Below are 18798 nucleotides of genomic sequence, written 5' to 3'. Positions count from 1 at the left end.
CAGGTCTGAAGAGAAGGGAAGAAATGAGGTTTGCTCACGTGGTACTCCATGACATTGAGCTATCCAGATCATGCTGGATGGGTTGAGACGGAGGCGAGACAGGAACTGGGCCAATAGACGTAGGAGGCGGCTTTTAGTCGAGCGCGTCCAGACGTTGAAGGCTATGGAAGGTAGCTGCGCAAACGACTCCTTGTTCGATGCGGAGCGTTCTGCTGGGAATTGCTGGGAATCGCTGTGGTGGGTTCAGAAGCTAGAGCTCGTTCAGAGTTTGGCGCCTACAGCCCCGACGGATCATCCGTCTGGGGGCACTGGGCGCAATTTCGACGGGGCGCCAATCACCCGCGATATGCCAGCTTAGCTGACGCCTGCAGTTGGCTATACACCAAATTGTCCGATTGTTTTTTAGGTCGCGTGAATTGTGATTTGTCTGAACCAGGAAATTCGATATCGCAGCGCGTGTGAGGAGAAGATGGATAGTCCCGGGCGGCGCGGAGGCTGGAAATGCACGTGCCTTCTCCACGAGCGTCACGGGTCGGGTTAGCCTCGGGCTCTTGCATCTCAACCCCGCTCGAATGGCATACACTCTGCCATCATTCAGTATCAACGTAAAAACTCGAGAATGAAATGGGGAGAGACAGATACGCGCACTCAACTGTGTCGTTCCGTCTGGGAAGCGGCATACCGTCTCGTCGTGACGTAGAGAGATGCCGTGTGTGGCTGCCTTAGACTCACCAGGTATTAAGCGGGTCCCTGCTCGCTTAGCGCGTTGGGCAGGCACGAATAGAAAGCGTCCTCAGCGCCTGCCCTCGTTCCTTCCTCGACGAATCATTTTTCCCTCACTAAAGTTCGCCATCTTCATCTCACTCAAGACGTGTTTGCGCGGACTGGCGCGCGGAACACCACAAGAATAAACCCTAGCTTCTCCGCCGCTCCCAAGGTTGCTTTGCCTCCAAAAGGCACCGCCTGCTCTCGGCTCTCAGCAATTCGTCAGGCCGGACTCAAGACCTGTCTGCATCTCCCACCTGGGCAGCCATAGAACGGCAAGCAGATCACGGGATCCAATCTTCCTGCAAGACGCAAGCACCTGTAAGTCCACTCCGTCGCGCTATGCAACTCGTTATCACCATGCCCGACGATCAAGTCCTTTCAAGCGACGGCGCATCGCTTCAGACACTCCCGTCGCCGTCGCAAGACTGTATTACCGTCCCTCGCTATGCTTCTCATTTTCCTTTTCGGCTTACAGGCATGCCGCATGCTCTGGTGCTACACATTCGCGCGCCTTGCCTCCACTTCACATGCTAGAGGCTGACGTCGCATTCAAGGCAACACAAAGCTCACCAAGCCTTTTGTATCCCGCGTTCTGTCCGCTACTTGGACCACGCCGCTGCTAAAGCTGTCATTGCGCAACGACAATATACATTTGTCCGCTCGCTGGTCGCCCTAGACTTCAAACCCGAAGAGCATTCAGACCGGCAATACGACCTTGACGCCCGCCAACTGACGAAACAAGGTAAGCGCACTAGCTCACCGCGCATGCATATGCCAGCGCATCATCCCTTCCAATCGCCCACCCCGCCAGCACAGCGTCCAATGCTCTCTTGATTTGGCTGACAATCATTGTAGGCGACTCTCATCTTCCTCTCGTGACTGGTGAATACCTGCAACGGCTCTTCCCCACTACTACGGCGCGGGCCTCTAGAGTGCAGCTTCATCCTCGACAAATCGCTCCATCATTTGTAAACGCGCACTGCCCCTCGACGTCCAATCACCGCTGCTGCGCCTCAAACCTGGAAGCTAAAGCCGTGCGCTCTAGCGAATTCGCCTCAAGCACGCCTGGCCATTGACAGCGCATCAAGTATCGGCCCTGCCGCGACGTGACCGCCTGCCTGTATTACGCGCCTCAACTGCGAGCCTCTCGCTACCTCGTCTTCACGCAAATAGGCCCACAATCTACGCATTGTAGACAGCCATGACCGACTACGCACAATTCCACGGGCATGCGCCCGCGCCCAACCCGCAGCAAATGCAGTTCGGACAGCAGCAGTCGTCCCCAATCCTTCCATCGAATGGAAACTTCGCGCATAACGGCCAACCACATCCCCAGCACCACCCGCAGATGGGCTTCCCTCAGCATCAGGCCTACATGGCTGGTATGCAAAATCCATACATGCCCTCTCAACAGCAACAACATCAACAGGCTGCTGCGTTAGCTACGGCAGCAGCAGCAGGACCAGCCGGATACTACGATCAAACCGCCATCTCAGGTCAGCTAGCACAAGACCCACGCGCATCTCCACGCATGTCAGTATCCCAGATGAAGGGGGATGGACGCGCTCCACGATCGCCGACAAACGTTTCCAATGCGATGAACAACGCGCTCCCATCTCAAGTTCAGATGACCCCGACTCAGATGCAACAAAGGCGAATGAGCACTCAAATCAGTAGTCCTGCGATGCAGCAGCCACAGCCTGTCATGAACCATGGCGGCCCCAGACCCTCCGTCCCTCCGATGCCCCAGCAATCGCAGCACCAACAATCGCCTGAGCTTGTCGCTGGAGGTGCACAACCAGAAGAGGCGCCACTCTATGTCAACGCGAAACAATTCCATCGCATCTTGAAAAGGCGTCTCGCGCGACAGAAACTCGAGGATGCACTGAGGCTGACATCCAAGGGTCGAAAGCCATACCTACACGAGTCTAGGCACAATCACGCCATGCGCCGTCCCCGTGGTCCTGGTGGTCGCTTCTTGACCGCAGAAGAGGTGGCTGCGATGGACAACGCAGCCGGAAAAGGCGAGGGTGAAGACGGCAACAAGGAAAACGCGTCCATGCCTCCCAAGCCTGCCAGCTCTGGCCCCAAGCGCAAGGCATCATCTACACAACTCAAGGGAACACCTACCATCAAGAAGAACAAGGCAGGTGCCGTGCAGCGTCACAGCACGAGCGAAGAGGATGAAGACGAGGACGAAGACGATGGTGAGGATGAAGGCTAAGCTCTCCTCCCGCCCGGGCCTCTGCCCACTCCCGTCGATCTGATTTCTATACCCTTTTAATTTCGACACCTGATCTTCTTGAGAGTTCCTCCAAGGAGCTCCCCTTCATTTCACGACTTACGAAGCGAGTGCTTTTGGGACACCCGGTTGGTTTATGCATTTTACCCCTGTTGTCAGATTAATGACACTTTCACACACAAATTGTCTTATCAATGGACTGGGTCGGATTCGGGTCACACATAAGGCAGGGCGGTCGGAGCATACGGCACTCACTCGGATGTTGGGAGTTCTGTTGTTACTTCCTATTTCTCGTCTGCTGAATTGTGGACTATCCTTTGTATCTTTTCATTATCTTTTTTTCTTCTTCTTGTCTTGTCTGTTACGATCAATACCCACACTCGCTATCTAGCTTGGCGAAGATACCCAAACCATTGGCCAGGAGAGCCAGTGGCTATACTAGAAAGGGTCTTCCTTCATCGGAGAAAATCAATATCATCCCATTCCCCCAGATTGGATTTTGCGCATGCAAACTGATGTCGCATCCTTGAAGTTCAAGTTGTACGTGACAGCCCACTTCACCAATTCCATGTATGACTTTGTGGTATATCACATTGTGCGTGAAACCGACCTGTCAGGATCGAGTTGTGTTCTCGGGAGGTGTGTGATGTGTATCACAGTCGCATGGCAAAGTCCGATGTTCGCTCAGAGACTGTAGGCGTCTTCTTGTTTACGGCATTTGGACAGCATATACCGGCTTACCCAAGACTAGGGCTCTGTCTTGCTCACTAGAGCTACGCCACTAGCGGTGTCTACAACTTGTGTGACATTCAGGAAGATGGCTGACTGAAAGTATACAATATCTGGGAAACAACTTACTTACTAAGAACATAACAGTGTGCATGCAGCAAGCCTTGGAATTGCGACACAAATCCTGGCCACCCCGATGATGCCTGCTTTTCTGCATGTCAAGTCCATCTATTCGCAACGTCAGCCTCTCGCCAGACTCGGACGGCGCTTTAACATGCCTGACGACATGTGCGACAAGTAAGTCTATGATAGCCGCATGCAGATCTCCACATCAGCGGCTTGGTCATTGCTAAGTAATCTGCTGCGGAATTATCGTGCGGAACCGCGCCTCGGTAAGCAACGGAGCCCTGGAGATCTGCACCTGGGAAAGTGCGGAGCTTCTGCAGCCGGATATGTACACCAATTTGGATTGTGCTACGATAAGCACGTTCTGGCTACTTCCATAGGCGATTTACATGATGAGCTTTTCGTCGCAGGCTCCTGCTACCCCTCATCCCTCCCAATCGCGAGAACATGAAGAAGAGTGCAACCAGCCAACAGTCAACGGACGAGTCCATCCGAGAATTGCACGACCAACAGCACGATGAGATTGACGATGGAGAAAGAGAGAGGATTGAAGAAGAGTGGCGCAACAGCATCCGCCTAAAGGTCGACCTTCGACTTTGCAGCATTGCTGGCATCTTGTGTTCGCTCAATCTACTTGACAGCGGCGTCATCTCTAGCGCATCCGTCACCTCTATGCTCAGCGATCTGGAACTAAATGTCGGCAACCGATACTCTGTTTCCATATTCATCTTCACGATCGCGAGCATTGCCTTCCAGCTACCATCGACAATCGCTGTGCGCACCTTCGGACCGCGAATCTGGTTTGCCTTCATCACCTTCTGTTTCGGCATCATTACGCTGTGCACAGCTTTCGTGCAGACATGGCGACAGATGATCGCGCTACGCATTCTGCTGGGAATAGCTATGTCGGGAATTTATCCCGGCTTGACGTACCTCATCTCAACATGGTATACACGGAAAGAGCAACAGCTTCGCTTTGCTCTGATGCAGAGTGGCGAAGTCATTGTCTTGGCAACCGGTGGCATCGTTAATTTTGGACTCAATCAGCTCGACGGCAAATATCTCAAGGGTTGGCAGTGGATGTTTGTTGTAAGTGATATGCGAGTGCGAATTGGTGTGAGACGGGTATTGACTTCGTACACCGAGTTTTAGGTACAGGGAAGCATTACTGCGTTCTTCGGTATTCTGACATATTGGTGGATGGTCGACTTCCCTGAACATGCCCAAAACTCCTTCTACTTCCTCACGCCTCACGAAAGTGCACTGGCGTCTTCTCGAATCGACAACGATAGGGGCGATGTCAAACCCGACGACTTCGCATGGTCTAAAGTCTTCGTTCACGCCAAGGATATGAAGGTGTACGGTTTCTGCACCCTTTACTTCCTGCAGAACCTCGTCTCGACATCACTGTCTTACTTCCTACCTATCATTTTGCAAACCGGCATGGGCTTCTCTTCAAACAAAGCGATTTTGCTATCCGCACCACCTTACTACTACGCTGTTATTCCCGCTATCCTGTCCTCGATCGTCGGCGACAAGTTCCAGTTGAGAGGGCCTATTATAGTCTTTAATTGCGTGTCTTTGATTGTAGGTTTCTGTATGCTAGGGTTCTCGGACCAGGTCACCGTGAGGTATATAGGCACCTACCTTGCTACCGGAGCGTACGTGGCGAATTGGGCGGCCATGGCGACTTATCAGGCGAACAACATTGTCGGCCAGTGGAAGAGGGTTTTTACTGCCGCAATGGTCACAGCTTTCAATGGCGCTGGCGGTATCGCTGGAAGCTTCATTGTGAGAGCACCAGAAAGTCCCAGGTATATGACGGCCATCTGGGTCAGCATAGGAAGTCACATGTTGATCATTGGATTGGTGGGAGTGTTCTCGGTGTTTTTCTACATGGCGAACAAGCGGCAGACTAGGGGGAAGCGTCTCCTAGAGGGAACAGAAGGTTTCCGGTTTACGTACTGAGTGAAGGGCGGAATGTGGTTGAGCTAAGGCAGACGCTAAGAAATATCTACTCTACCAATACACCGTAATGCTTGGTTCTGGTTGAGTTCATGTAGTCTTTTGAACTTGTCATGCAGGTAGTCGTCCGCCGGCATGCTTGACAAGTCGCAGGAACATGGGATGAAAGCGGGTTGACGTCGTCGGTGGGGACGACCGTATGGGACAGTTGGCTCGTGCTGAGTCCTCACTTGCATCGTCGACCCAACTCGCAGCTGCCTCACCACTTCCGCTGCTACAGCACGAGCGATCCCGCAGTCCCGGCCCACCGCCCTAAGCAACCCGTTCTATTATAATCTCGCTGTTTTCTGCTTCTCCAGCTGCTGGCGCCGACCTGGTAGCGTCACGCAGCTTCCCCCTGTCCAGCTGGCCCCTCGACCGGGCAACAGCACCCCCGTGGCCCTCCGCCGAGCTTATGCGCATCGACGCCGGCCGTACACACATTCAGTAATCTACTTCACCACGCCATACACGCTTTTTGAGACTGCGCCGCACGTGTAGCCGCCACAATGGTGTTCCTCGGCATATATCGCGCCATCTACGACTACGAGCCCCAGAGCGACAATGAGATCGCCCTGAACGAAGGCGACATCTTGATGGTGCTGGAGAAGTCGACCATCGACGCCTGGTGGAAAGCAAAGAAGAAGGGGCGCGATGGCGACGAGGAAGAGCCCGAGGGCTTGATCCCGAACAATTACATTGAAGAGGTATGCTGCGCCTCACCCCGATGACAGCCCAATCCGCGTCGCAAACCATGCCCAACGCTTCACCAGGCATTGTGTGGAATGCTGCAGCATAGAGACTGATGATACGTATAGGCCGCCCCAGTCGCACAAGCCAAAGCCCTCTTCGATTACGACCGCCAGACGGACGAGGAGCTCTCGTTCAAAGAGGACGCCGTCCTAGACGTTTACGATACCACCGACCCGGACTGGACACTGGTGGGAGTCGCAGACGACTATGGCTTTGCGCCCGCGAACTACATCGAGCTCACTGAAGAGGGAGCAGCAGGAGGAGCACCAGCTGCGCCGTCTCCCGCGCTGCCTAGTCGCCCGCCCATGCCACCAGCGACCGACTCTTTCGATGACGATCAGCCGCCTACTCCAGACACTCCTCCACAACCGAGTCCCGCTGCGGCTCTGGCTGGCATCATACAGAAGAAGTCGCAAGAGGCAGCACCGCGATCGACTATTTCTCCTCCGCCCAACGTAAGCGCGCCTCCGCGACAGCAACGACGCGTGCAATTTACCCCGGAAGAGTCGGACGAAGAAGTGCCAGCACCCCGTCTTCCCCAGCGACCCGAGTCCGAGGTCTACTCACCGCCGCCTACCCAATACGCACACGCGCGATCCCCATCGCCCCCAGTCAGATCGCCACCGCCCCGAAGCGTCACGTTCGACCAATATGATCCTCCGAGCAGGGACGAGCAGCCCGCGACGCCCATGTCGGGGTCGGGATACCATCTGTACAACATCTACGAGTACATTACACAGCCGGGCAAGAATAAGAAAATGCCAATCACCCTGGGTGTCAACATCCCGAAAGGAATGATCATGATTGCACCCGAGAAGTCGCGCGACGGGCCGCAACAGGAATGGAGCGCGGACAAGATGGAATACTACTCGCAAGAAGGCAAACACATCTTCATGGAGCTTAAGCAGCCAAGCAAGAGTGTCGACTTCCACTGTGGTGCTAAAGACACTGCATCGGAGATCATGCTCGCGCTTGGTGAGCTTGCAGGAGCGGCCAAGAGCGCAGGACTCCGCGAAGTACTCGCTGCTGGCTCCGGAAACTCTAATGTGCAGAAGAAGGGAGTTATGCTTTTTGACTTCATGGCACAGGGTGATGACGAAGTTACCGTTGGTCTCGGCGACGAGATCTTAGTCCTCGACGATTCCGCAAGTGACGAGTGGTGGAAAGTCAGGCGGCTGAAGAATGGCAAAGAGGGTGTGGTACCAGCTAATTACGTTGAGGTCACAGAAACCGTCCCCATACACGCTCCCGCAGCTGCCATCGCTCGATCGGGAACCAACGCTGGCCGGTCCGTCGTCGAACAGAATAGGCGGGAGGAGGAAGAGCTTGCTCGTCAGGCTGCGAGACGGAAGAAGCCAGAAAGTGAGGCAAGGAACGATCAGGTAGGCCCTGGCCTGCACTTGCCTTCGCGTAACTCTAGTCTTATGCAAACAAACGTTGACCATCGTCGTACTTCACAGAGATCAAGCAAGCGCGAAAGCTCCGCAAAGGACTCGAGTTCAAAGTCCGGCTCCAAACCAAGTCAGTATACAGCAATTTCACTACTTGAGTTTCTTGATCTGTCTACTGAAAAGGGTTCTGCGCCGTTCGTGGGCGCTGAACATCTACCTAGTGGGACAACAGAACACGCATTGTGTACAAGGATGCTGACCAAATTTCTTAGATTCCGCCAAGGTACGCACTTGGACCGACCGATCCGGATCGTTCAAGGTCGAGGCAGAGTTCATTCTTATCAAGGATGGCAAGATCCACCTACACAAAGTCAATGGCGTCAAGATCGCTGTACCTGTCACAAAGATGTCAGTAGAAGACCTCGAGTACGTCGAACGCGTCACAGGCGAGTCTCTAGATGACGACAAACCCCTATCGGATTTGAAGAGGAGGAGCATGCAACAGCCTCGCGGGAAGGACTCAGGTCCAACCGGTATTTCCGTCGAGAAGAAGCCGGAATACGACTGGTTCGACTTCTTCCTCAAGTGTGGTGTCAACCCACAGATCTGCGAACGATACGCCAGGGCATTTACCAAGGATGAAATGACGGAAGAAAATATCCCAGACATCACTCCTGGGCTGCTACGTACGTTGGGTCTCAAGGAAGGTGACATTCTCCGTGTGACCAAGCACTTGGACGCGCAGTTCGGAAGAGATAAGCGAAGTGTTAGCTTTGCTGAAGAGGGAGGAGAGGGAGCTTCTGGTGGGCTGTTCTCAGGTCCAGGAGGTGCACTGAGGAACAACACCCGAAAGGGACGTCCTGCACCACCAGTTGAGACGAACGATGTCGTTGATCCAAAGGCGTTTGAACCGAAGTCCGATGACACCGTTAAGAAGCCCGCAGACGGGACGTCAGCAGCGACATCTGACAAGACAGCGAATGGGTTTGACGACAATGCGTGGGATGTCAAGCCATCCAAGTCAACATCTGACAAGCCAGCATCTCCACCTGCTGCACAAGCCCCTGCCGCAAAACCACCCCAGCTGACTGGATCCATGAACGATTTGTCTCTTCTAGACATGCCTGCACTCAAGCCTGACGAGATCGCGCAGCCAACGCCTCCTGCTCCAGCACCTCAGCCAGCACAAGCACCTGCTCAACAGCCTCCAGCACCCGCTCAGCAACCGCAGCCAACAGGCGCTACTCCTACCCTTTTCGAGCAGGTTGCAGCTATCAAGGCCCTTACCCAACCTCACAACATGGCTCCACCGCGCATGCGCCCACAAGCTCCCCAGCAGCAGGGTCCAGGAGGTCTCATTGCTCCACCACCGCAGCGTTCTTCCTCTGCCCCTATGAACCCACAACAAAGTGCCTTCGGTCCCCCACCACCCCTACAACCTCAGCTCACAGGTTACAACCCCAACCTCATGGGTCAAAACTCTGGACAAGGCCAAGGCATGCAGGGTATGCCACCAATGCAACAGCAAATGACAGGCTTCCCACAGCAAAATGGCGGTTTCGGATTCCAGCAGAACGGCATGATGCCTCAACCTACAGGCTACAACCCCATGTCTCCACCCCAGCAGCAGCCAATGCAGACTGGCTTCGCTCAATACCAACAACAGCAGCCAACTGGCTTCCAGCAGCCCATGCAGACAGGTTTCCAGCAGCAGCAGCCACACTTCACACAAGGCTTCGGGAATGGTAGCCCTTTTGCCGACCCACCACGGGCACCTTTCCAACCACTACAGGCTCAGCCTACAGGGTACAATTCGTTCCAACCATCGCCGCTTAACCCCCAGGCGACTGGCGTCAACCGCTTTCTACCCCCGGCCCTTGCGCCACAGCCGACTGGCTACATGTCGAACCAAAGCCCGCCGCCTGTCCCTCCCATGCCGCCAATGCCCCAGGCGCAGCCTTTGGTGCCCCAGAAGACTGGCCCACCACCGACCATCAAGTTTGGTGTACAGCCCGCAAAGAAGCTAACGCCCCAGCCGACGGGGAGGGCGAACCTTGCCAATGCCAGTAAGTGTTCGACAAAATACCTATGCAAGACCTCTCTAATCGTTGACCAGCACCCCAAAACCCGTTCGGCTTCTAATCTCGCTCATGGTGGTTGTTTGTTCTTTCGTACCCCTTTGCTTACCTATGGGGCATCCACTTAATTACCCTGCTACTGTATATGTACATAAGTTCTACCGTACCTGTTTGTTGTTTGGCGGAGTGGGTTCGCAAGGCTCGATAGCATTCTTCATCAAGCCACATAGCATTTGCGTGCACGTAACACTCCGAATTACCAGCTTCGTTTTGCCCTCATTGCTAGCATCTTGCCCTCTGTAGCCATCTTTTCAAATTGAGTGAACCTCTAGTTCAGATGTGGACGTGGTACTATCGGTCCGGCAATTGTGTGGTCTAGACTGCGGCTGACATGCGTGGCGTGATGGCTGAGTTGCTCAGAGGATTGGCGGGGAGATGCAGTCTCGATAATACGTGAACTTTTGCACGTCAACTAACCTTGGAATACTTCTAACAAGGCATTGCGATAACAGACATTGCACACGTTACATGTGCAGGACGAATCACCCCTGTTCTCGAGCTGTCGTTCACCCTTGGCGCGAGGCAGATGCGAGACCAAGCCTTTGCCAAGTAAAGCTTAGCCTGACACATCAGGTGGCACGACCATCCCTGCGGTGCATGTGTGGCTGGCTAGCTAGCAGGCCGATTCGATGTCGTATCCACGCAAAACCGCGCACGCGTCTGTGGCTCTGCTCATCGAGTGATGCCAGACCTTGCACCCACCGTAAAGTATGTGGATAGACCTCGGCCAACTACATCATCATCGCAGCTTCGGCCATAACTCAGCCACGCCTTGAAATCCCCCGATATCGCGCTGGCACTGTCGAAAAGCATGACAAGCATCTGTGGCGATGACGAAAGCCCACAGCATGTCTCGCGCCCCCGGCTTATTTGCGCCAATAGCCCGGCGCACAGCCGGGCAGCGAATGTGGCTCAGGCTAACTAGCCCAATAGACCGGCCGAGTGATGCGTTGCCCTGTCCGCGCGAGAAAGAGGGCGCGAACGAGCGCGCTGCAGATTAAAGGCGGCGCATCCCCTCCCCAGACTGTAAGAAGGGTCCACTGTATTTCCTCCAGCCATATACTCACTTTACTCCTGACTTTACTTTGACCGTTGCGCAACGACCCTGGACAGTGACGCGGGTTTTTCACAAGCGAGAAATTAAGATTCGGACGGCTTCTCGGCGAAAGCTTGGTTTGGGGATACGAGACTCGGTTGCGCGACTGCTGCTTGCCTGATTCACCATTACCGGCTGCCTTTGTCTTACCTCCATCATCGACGAACGAACGAGCAATTTGCGAGCACGTATTGAATTAATCACGAGCGCGACTTCTGATCCGCACTTCCCATCCTTACGAACATCTCAAAGGCCGTTTTAAATCAACATGTCGAACCAGGGCTACTACCAAGGCGGGCCTCAGCCTCAGTACCCACAACAAAGGTACGCTTCCCACGACCGTCTACAAGGACTGGCGTTATCGCGCAAAGCCGCGCGTACACCCAATACCTCCTGCGATCGCAAAAGACATCTACGTAGTCGAAGAGCGACCAAGTGCTAACTCCATCACAGCTACGGTCCCCCAGGCGGCGGCTACGGCCAACCCCAACAATACGGCGCTCCACCACCACAACAGCAGATGTACTACGGTCCTCCGCAAGGACAATACCAACAGGCACCACCACAACCAAAGCAGAAGAAGGACAGAGGATGCTTGGCGGCTTGGTAAGTGGGCAGGGTATACTCGAGGGTTGAACTTTGGCTAACGGAAGACTAGTCTGGCGACACTGTGCTGTTGTTTCGTGTGCGAAGAGGGTTGCGAGTGCTGCGCTGATTGCTGCGAGTGTGCGGCGGAGTGTTGTTAGACGGAGAACGTGGAGTAGCTGGATGGGCCAGATGGGGTGTTGGTCGGCACTGAGGCAATGTGTTGCATGGTGCTTCTCTCGAGTCGAAGGTTCGCACGGGGAACGTGCGATTGGGTTGCAACGGCATGTGCATGACCTCTTGCTGTTTTCCTTTTGTTTTCGAGTATACCTGACCACTTCTGGTCTTTCTTATCACATTCAATGTAAGGCTTGTCTGTTCCGTTGAGGCAGGTCCAATTCGATCTTGTTTTCTTGATATATGATGGCGAAAGTTGTTCGCATCCATGTCTTTTGATGCAATTCCTCGGCGTGACGAGAGATAAGTCCAGAATCTTGTTAGGTGCATATCGTTCGTAGTCATCGGGAGCTCCAGATCTCACTGCCGGTCGAGGTTCGGTGAATCATGTGCGACAGCGCAAGCACCTTCATGTTCAAGACTCTAATTCCTTGTAGCCACTCCACCCCCCTCAAAGCCCTGACATCATGTTCTACCCTCTTTCTCGCCACCCGATAACCTTTCTCCCGATCTATAGCCAGAGACTTACTCTGCGCGAAGATTGGCGCCCTCAACAAAAAAACACAAGATCGGATCGTATTAGATTGGGTGAACGCCCAAATGAAACAAACGCTGGTACAAACGCTGGAGAAAAAGCTGCAACAAATGCTGATAAATGGAAGAAGATACTTACCCAGTTGGTCGTATCTCGATAATCGTCATCTTCCGAATGGGTGTTTGGCTCCAGGAACCTGAGCGCACAATGGCCAGATGAATTATGCGTCTCAGAATGCCAAACCGGTGGGGTCAATACGCAAGTTCTGCCGGACATTGATCGTGAAAGGTCGTGTACACTAAATGCAGGTCTACATAGTCAGTGTACATCTCGTAGGCAGTCTATACAAGGTCACTCACCGCAAAGTGTCGTGTATCGGCTCCCAGCAAAGACCTCGTTCCCCAACATCCCCAACAAACTCTTGAACAACGACTCGCTGCATAAGAAATCGCCACAACATACCGAACGTTCTCAATAGTGCAGGTACACCAAAGAGTTGGCGGACCCACTGTACCAGTCGACCTCAATTTCATCACCCTCCTTCTTCTTGACTTGGTCAACGAACCTCTGCTTAGTGTCGTTGAGAGGCTCCCTGGTAGGTACTGCGTGGAACCAAGTGCTAGTAACGATACGTTGGCTCATCTCAGCCATCTTAGTGTGTAGGTTGACTCTCGCAATGCCTGGGAACGTCTGCCGGAGCAACTTGCGGAAACCGTCCTTGTAGAGGCTGTAGTACCCGAATGGCATGTCCACTGAAACGATGAGACGTCGCTGGCCGAGTGGGCGGCCCAGGATCCATCGGTCGCATGTGTCCAGATTATCGAATCCGAAATTGTTCAAGCTGTAGACCATTGCCGATGACTCAACGTACATCTGGCGGCATACTTTTGGGACCGCAAAAGTGGGTTGGACGAAGCTGGACGGAGTATTCGGGCCTTTGGTCAGAGGGTGCGTAACATGCGTGAGCCTGATATCCCATCTTCGAACGCAGGAGTAATCGTGGATGTCGACTTGATGATAGCCAACAGCATACTGCCAGATTTTGTTGCGGATTTCTGCCGGAAGACTGAGAAGCGGAGACTGGATGGAGTTGGCTTTGGCGCTGTTGTGCGTTAGCTCTCATAGGAGGTAGATCGTGGAGTCGCATCTACATCTTCATCAATTCTGAGCGAGCAGGAATCTCGGCTTTCATCAACCCGTTCATGTACCTCCGACCAGGTTGTTTGGGCTTGCGGACTGTGGGAGCTTTCTTCTTGACGACCTTTGTACGCTTCGAGGAGATTGTGTGATCTTTCGGCGCCGCAGAGCGAGCGGGCAGTTCGGGTGATCCCATACTTGAGGCTCAATATGGTCTTGTTGCTTGTGAAGAGAGCGTGTGATTGAAGGAGAACAAACTCAAGAGAGCTTGATAACTGCAAGATCGGAGACGTGCGCATATTGGGCGATGAAATGAACGATGAAAGATGGGACATGTGCGAAGATTGATCTAGATGAATTATCCGCTTTGAGACTGGTGAAGCCCGTACGTCGACCAATATGAAAAGTGATGGTGAGAGGAACGACGGGTTGCCGGCGCCAGCGACTAACGCTTATCTAGAAACCTCACCGCGTCTCGAAGGTATCTGGCACGGTGATTGCTGGTGATACAACTGCCTGCTCTTGTATTAGGAGATGATGCGACTCATCATGCGCACATGTAGTGTCGGTATCCTCATCTGCGACCTGTGAATGTAACGGACACCACGACTCTCCGCGCTAAGGTCAATGAGAGACAGTTCATCCATCGTTCCGTGAAACTCTCTGCAATAAAGCTCTTGGGTACCTAAGCGGGATGTCATATAGGGCTTGGGATTGGAGAACCATAATTGAGCGGTTGAAAAGACTTCGATGGAGGCATCTTCAGATGTAGTCTAGCCATTTCTGTATCAAGATGACGTCAGAGAACTTGCTGTCTCCCACCTCTGCACCTGGGCAGAATCCGGCCATGTCCATAAAATACAGTAACGACAAATATGTTGTGCTGTCACCACATCTCATTTGTAACCCCCTTTTGGCAGTCATCGCCGTATCCAATTCTTTCAGACCCCCCGGAGGATATTTGTCCCAGCAACACCGACATGTGTGTACTCCGTAACGACAATCTTCAGGCCACTCCTCTCCCTTTGCAACAGTACTTTAGTCCTCTCCTGAATATCCTGCTCAATCTGGTCGGCCGACCAACCATTCATTTCGCAAGAAAACCGGGCGTTCCATAGGTCGACGTAAAGCACTTCAAGGTGTGGGAATAGGTCTGTGAATCTGCAGGATGACTGCTCGAAGTATGCTCGTTCAAAAGAAATTGGAGTCTTTAGCACCTTGATTTGCCGTAACTGTATGGGGAGACGGCTTGATGTCCAGATTCTCAGGGCGTTCATTGACGTGAAGCCGAAGGAGTTCAGGGCGTATGGTAACAAGCAGGTCTCGTCGTACATCTGTCTGCAGACAAGCGATAGTGCCCGGTACGATCCAGCTTCGTCATCTGATACAAGCGCCTTGTTCAGTTGCCCGTGGCAGATCTCCGTTCTCAAGATGACATCCGCAGTCAGGGTGTGAACAACAAAATCGCGTATTTGCAGACATGGCTTCTGCAGAACCATGGTGAAGACCGCATTTCGCAGTTCTGCCGGCAAACGAAGAAGTGGCGACGCGCTCCTGTTTCTCTCAGCACTTCCGTGAGTTAGCTTGTGTCACCGTGGGTGCATCGTTCGTAGCTCACGTAAGGCAGACAGCTAATCTGCTCGTGTCGAGGAGACCATGTTTAGTGAGACACAGCCGTACACGGCTATCGACTGTGTCGCCTTCTTTACAGAGGCGCATAACGGGCGGATGTGAACTCATAAGGGGCATGGTTGTGTCGGAAAACGGGGAGAGGGATGCACCTAGGTAGAAGCTCTGCAAAGAGGGTACGCCGGACGCTGAGAGTGCTACGGGTTTAGACGAGTAGGAAGCGACCCATAGATGTGAGTGTGTGGAAGGCACGCTAACGACACGCTAGGCCTTTACACTCTGGCGTGCTTTCTCCGCTCGTATCTGGGTAGCTATTTGCAGTGAAGCCATTGTCCAATACAGTCGTAATAGCACATTATATTGTTAAAGTTTTAGTATTAAGAAGATTCTCCGCCTTCAGTCATTAGCGATTGCGTAGGGTACAGGTGACATATACTAATGTGCCCGATCTTCCAAGGGTGTAGTCGGATGCAGCCGAACTCGTAGGTACATACTACACCATCTAACGGTTCCCTACTGCTGAGTCTCATTACCTTATGCTCGATGACTGCCCAGGTGCTACATCAGTGAAGCCTAAAGCACGTGCGAGGGGTTAAGTCAGCCGTTGCCCAGGTGACCCACACTGGTCCACTGCGCCTGCCTTGAGCTGAAGGCCTGCTCAAGCTTTTACTCGCTCTTTCCCACACTCAACACGTCAACGATACAAGTTCCCAACATCATCATGGTCCGCCGCTCTGTTCGCCTTGCGAAACCCGAAGACCGACTCCAGGTGCAAGTTTTCCATGATCTAGATACCGCCGCGGTCAGCGCCAAAAGCCAAAAACTCGAAGAAGCCGCGCGTGCGCGAAAGAGGCAGCGACTAGAGTATGGCGAGTCCACCTCTTCAGCGGATACCATGATCAGGGACGCTATGGCTGGGTCAGATGATCTTCGAGACGGCCATAAACCCGCCCTCTATCGGGGCAGTCAGCTCAACGCACAACTCTCGAAGGATGATCCACGCAGTGAGATGTATGTATTTAATTCACGAAGAGCTCCTCTTTAGCTAATGAGATCGCAGCGTGGAACGTAATAGCTTGCAGTCTCCTCTGCTATCTCTCCCAGCAGAAGTCCGTTGCGTCATCTTCGAATATGCTCTTGGTCACCAACACGTACACATCCTCACTGACGACTACGACACGAACATCTCTGTGGATCTTCCCGGTCCAGCTCGTTTCGGTGTGGATCCGCCTCATAGACGCGAAGCGATATCCCAGGTACAAGCGCGGCAGTTCCACAACTGCGTCTTTCCAATTGACTGGCAGGCCTACTATCGTACTCAGCCGTACAAATCTCGTCCATATCTTGTGTCTCCTACTATGCGGCATCAGCCGCAGCAGCAGCGATTTGAACACGAACGAGTGATCACCGCGACCAACGATCGCATGGCGCTATTCCAAGCCGTCTGTCGACAAATCTATCATGAGACTCGATTCATTCCGTACGAGTTGAACGAATTCTCCTTTCAGGACGAGATGACGATGAAAGATTGGTTCGGCAATAGAGCGGCTGCTCAAAAGCGAGTTATCAATACGGTGTGGTTTGACCAGGAATGGCAGCGCAGTGACGCACTGTTCCCCTACACATACCTAGGCGCCCTTATTCATATTGGAAAGATCCACGGTGTCAAGAAAGTGTACGTGTCTGTGGCGGCTGTCGAGCATATGTGGTCTGCGCAGAATCGTGGAAACGGTTCGAAGGCCAGATTCGCGCACAATATCCGTTCCCTTTTCAGCAGACGAGACGAGCTTCAGATAGAATTTGTCAAGTAGATTGAGCTGGTGTGATATGGTCACGCGTGTTTTCATTGTACGCACCTCATCTACATGTTTGGCCCAATATAAGTGTGCATGATATTAATCTATATGCATCCCGCCTGTGCATCCTCAGTTGCCGAACACTATAAAGATCTTAGTGCACATCTAAGAAACCATGCGTGACCAGAGTGACTTGCTGTATATATTATTCGGGTTGCTACGATGCTTTGGGTGAGTGTTCACAGAATAGCTTCTCGACTGGACAGTCCAAAATGCATCTCCTACTAGCCCTCTCCGCCCTCGCTGCAACGGCACAAGCTCATTGCAAGTTCATTACAGTGTAATTAGAAGAGTTGAACTGACTCTTTAAAGACCGCTTCTCCAAGCTCATCCTGAATGGCGTGCCCGAATCGGCAGAATGGACTTCGATCCGACAAACGAAGAACTACCAAACCAACTCGGGTGTTACGTCCATCACTAGTCCCGACATGCGCTGTTTCCAGAACCGTCCTGGGACGGGTACTGCTGTTGTCGCTGCTGGTGATAACCTTGGCTTCGTTGCCGAGACATCGATCACGCACTTCGGACCAGTGCAGTTCTATATGGCGAAAGTACCAGACAGTGCGAATGTCAATACGTGGGAGCCGGCGGGTAACGTTTGGTTCAAGGCGGCGAGTATAAGCGCAGTGGGAAGTCCGTTGACGAGTGGGGAGAGCACTTGGCCTGCGTATGGTAAGTTCCCATCTCCCCTCCTTGTGGCTTCCTTCCGTCTTCAGTTGCTAACCCTAGGGCAGGAAAGTCGCAAGTACAGTTCCAGATCCCTAAGAACGTGCCGAGTGGGAAGTATCTTGTTCGGGTAGAATCCATCGCCCTCCACCAAGCCCAGTCAGTTGGTGGCGCGCAGATGTATCTGTCTTGTGCGCAAGTCGAGATTATCGGCGGTGGTAGTGGACAGCCTGGGCCTCTGGTTGCGTTCCCTGGAGCATACAATGCAAATGATCCTGGCCTGAGGTGGTCGTACTATCCGATCGCTACGAGCTACACTGCGCCTGGACCTGCTGTGTGGCAAGGCAACTGAGCTGCTCCGGAACTGGTGGAAACGATGGGTTGCGCCGGCGATGTCGATGCGGAAGCTGTGAGAACATGTGTTGTGGAATCCTCCCTTTCGGCAAAATCTTTCTTCCATGAGTGGCCTTCTGCCTGAACCTCTTCTTTTCCCGAGCCTTTTGAGATTGTCATGCCGTACATTCTTTTCATACCAGATATCGCTCCTGTCTCCGCTTCTCTGCCTCCTCTTTCTTAGCCAGCACAAAGGCAACCTCAGACCCAATAGCAACTACAACTGTTGCTGCAATGCCAATGCCAGTTCCAATAGCCGCAAAGCCCAGAATGGTAAAACACGTGAACCCTGTGAAGATAGTGAGGTACATGACACGAAAGAAAAGTAGGAAGAGGCCGTCGGGTCTGCGCTTCATCGCGTGTGAGTGAGACGATTTTCGACGCCTCAGGGCGTTCAAGATATGGTACTTCTGAGGTGCTGCTATTTTGATCGTCTCGAGGCTGGGCTTCCGTTTTGGGATACGAGGTGATGTTTGATGCTGATCTTAGCTGGGCAGCACGGCCATTGAATTGTGGGGATGCGATTCCGCGCCAACCGAGCGATTGTGCACACGAAGGGAATAGCATCGTACC

At 53.1% G+C, this 18798-nt stretch overlaps 6 protein-coding genes across 6 annotated transcripts; 5 read left to right on the top strand and 1 right to left on the bottom strand.

Annotated features, from left to right (window-relative positions):
- Positions 1–1969: 1969 nt before the first annotated feature.
- On the top strand, positions 1970–2992 carry J4E87_002455 (uncharacterized protein; the record flags this gene model as incomplete). The annotated part of the gene is made up of 1 exon (XM_049374092.1): positions 1970–2992. One exon carries the CDS (start codon positions 1970–1972, stop codon positions 2990–2992), a length of 1023 nt encoding a protein of 340 aa, XP_049236232.1.
- Positions 2993–4312: 1320 nt separating this feature from the next.
- J4E87_002454 (uncharacterized protein) lies at positions 4313–5833 on the top strand (the record flags this gene model as incomplete). The annotated part of the gene is made up of 2 exons (XM_049374091.1): positions 4313–4954; positions 5018–5833. 2 exons carry the CDS (start codon positions 4313–4315, stop codon positions 5831–5833), a joined length of 1458 nt encoding a protein of 485 aa, XP_049236231.1.
- Positions 5834–6378: 545 nt separating this feature from the next.
- Positions 6379–10704, top strand: J4E87_002453 (uncharacterized protein; the record flags this gene model as incomplete). Its single annotated transcript, XM_049374090.1, has 5 exons — positions 6379–6576; positions 6688–8004; positions 8083–8143; positions 8286–10079; positions 10628–10704. 5 exons carry the CDS (start codon positions 6379–6381, stop codon positions 10702–10704), a joined length of 3447 nt encoding a protein of 1148 aa, XP_049236230.1.
- Positions 10705–13015: 2311 nt separating this feature from the next.
- On the bottom strand, positions 13016–13877 carry J4E87_002452 (uncharacterized protein; the record flags this gene model as incomplete). The annotated part of the gene is made up of 2 exons (XM_049374089.1): positions 13016–13646; positions 13696–13877. 2 exons carry the CDS (start codon positions 13875–13877, stop codon positions 13016–13018), a joined length of 813 nt encoding a protein of 270 aa, XP_049236229.1.
- A 2154-nt stretch (positions 13878–16031) lies between these two features.
- Positions 16032–17121, top strand: J4E87_002451 (uncharacterized protein; the record flags this gene model as incomplete). The annotated part of the gene is made up of 2 exons (XM_049374088.1): positions 16032–16321; positions 16371–17121. The coding sequence occupies 2 exons, from the start codon at positions 16032–16034 to the stop codon at positions 17119–17121; spliced, it is 1041 nt and encodes a 346-aa protein (XP_049236228.1).
- A 160-nt stretch (positions 17122–17281) lies between these two features.
- On the top strand, positions 17282–18184 carry J4E87_002450 (uncharacterized protein; the record flags this gene model as incomplete). Its single annotated transcript, XM_049374087.1, has 3 exons — positions 17282–17294; positions 17479–17838; positions 17901–18184. 3 exons carry the CDS (start codon positions 17282–17284, stop codon positions 18182–18184), a joined length of 657 nt encoding a protein of 218 aa, XP_049236227.1.
- Positions 18185–18798: the final 614 nt, after the last annotated feature.

This window comes from Alternaria ethzedia (genome assembly GCF_023757985.1).
Source record: "Alternaria ethzedia strain BMP 0044 chromosome Unknown scaffold_4, whole genome shotgun sequence".
NCBI classification, from domain to species: domain Eukaryota; kingdom Fungi; phylum Ascomycota; class Dothideomycetes; order Pleosporales; family Pleosporaceae; genus Alternaria; species Alternaria ethzedia.
The sequence above is the reverse complement of the archived record's forward strand: the minus strand, read 5'-3'. Positions and strand labels throughout refer to the sequence as shown.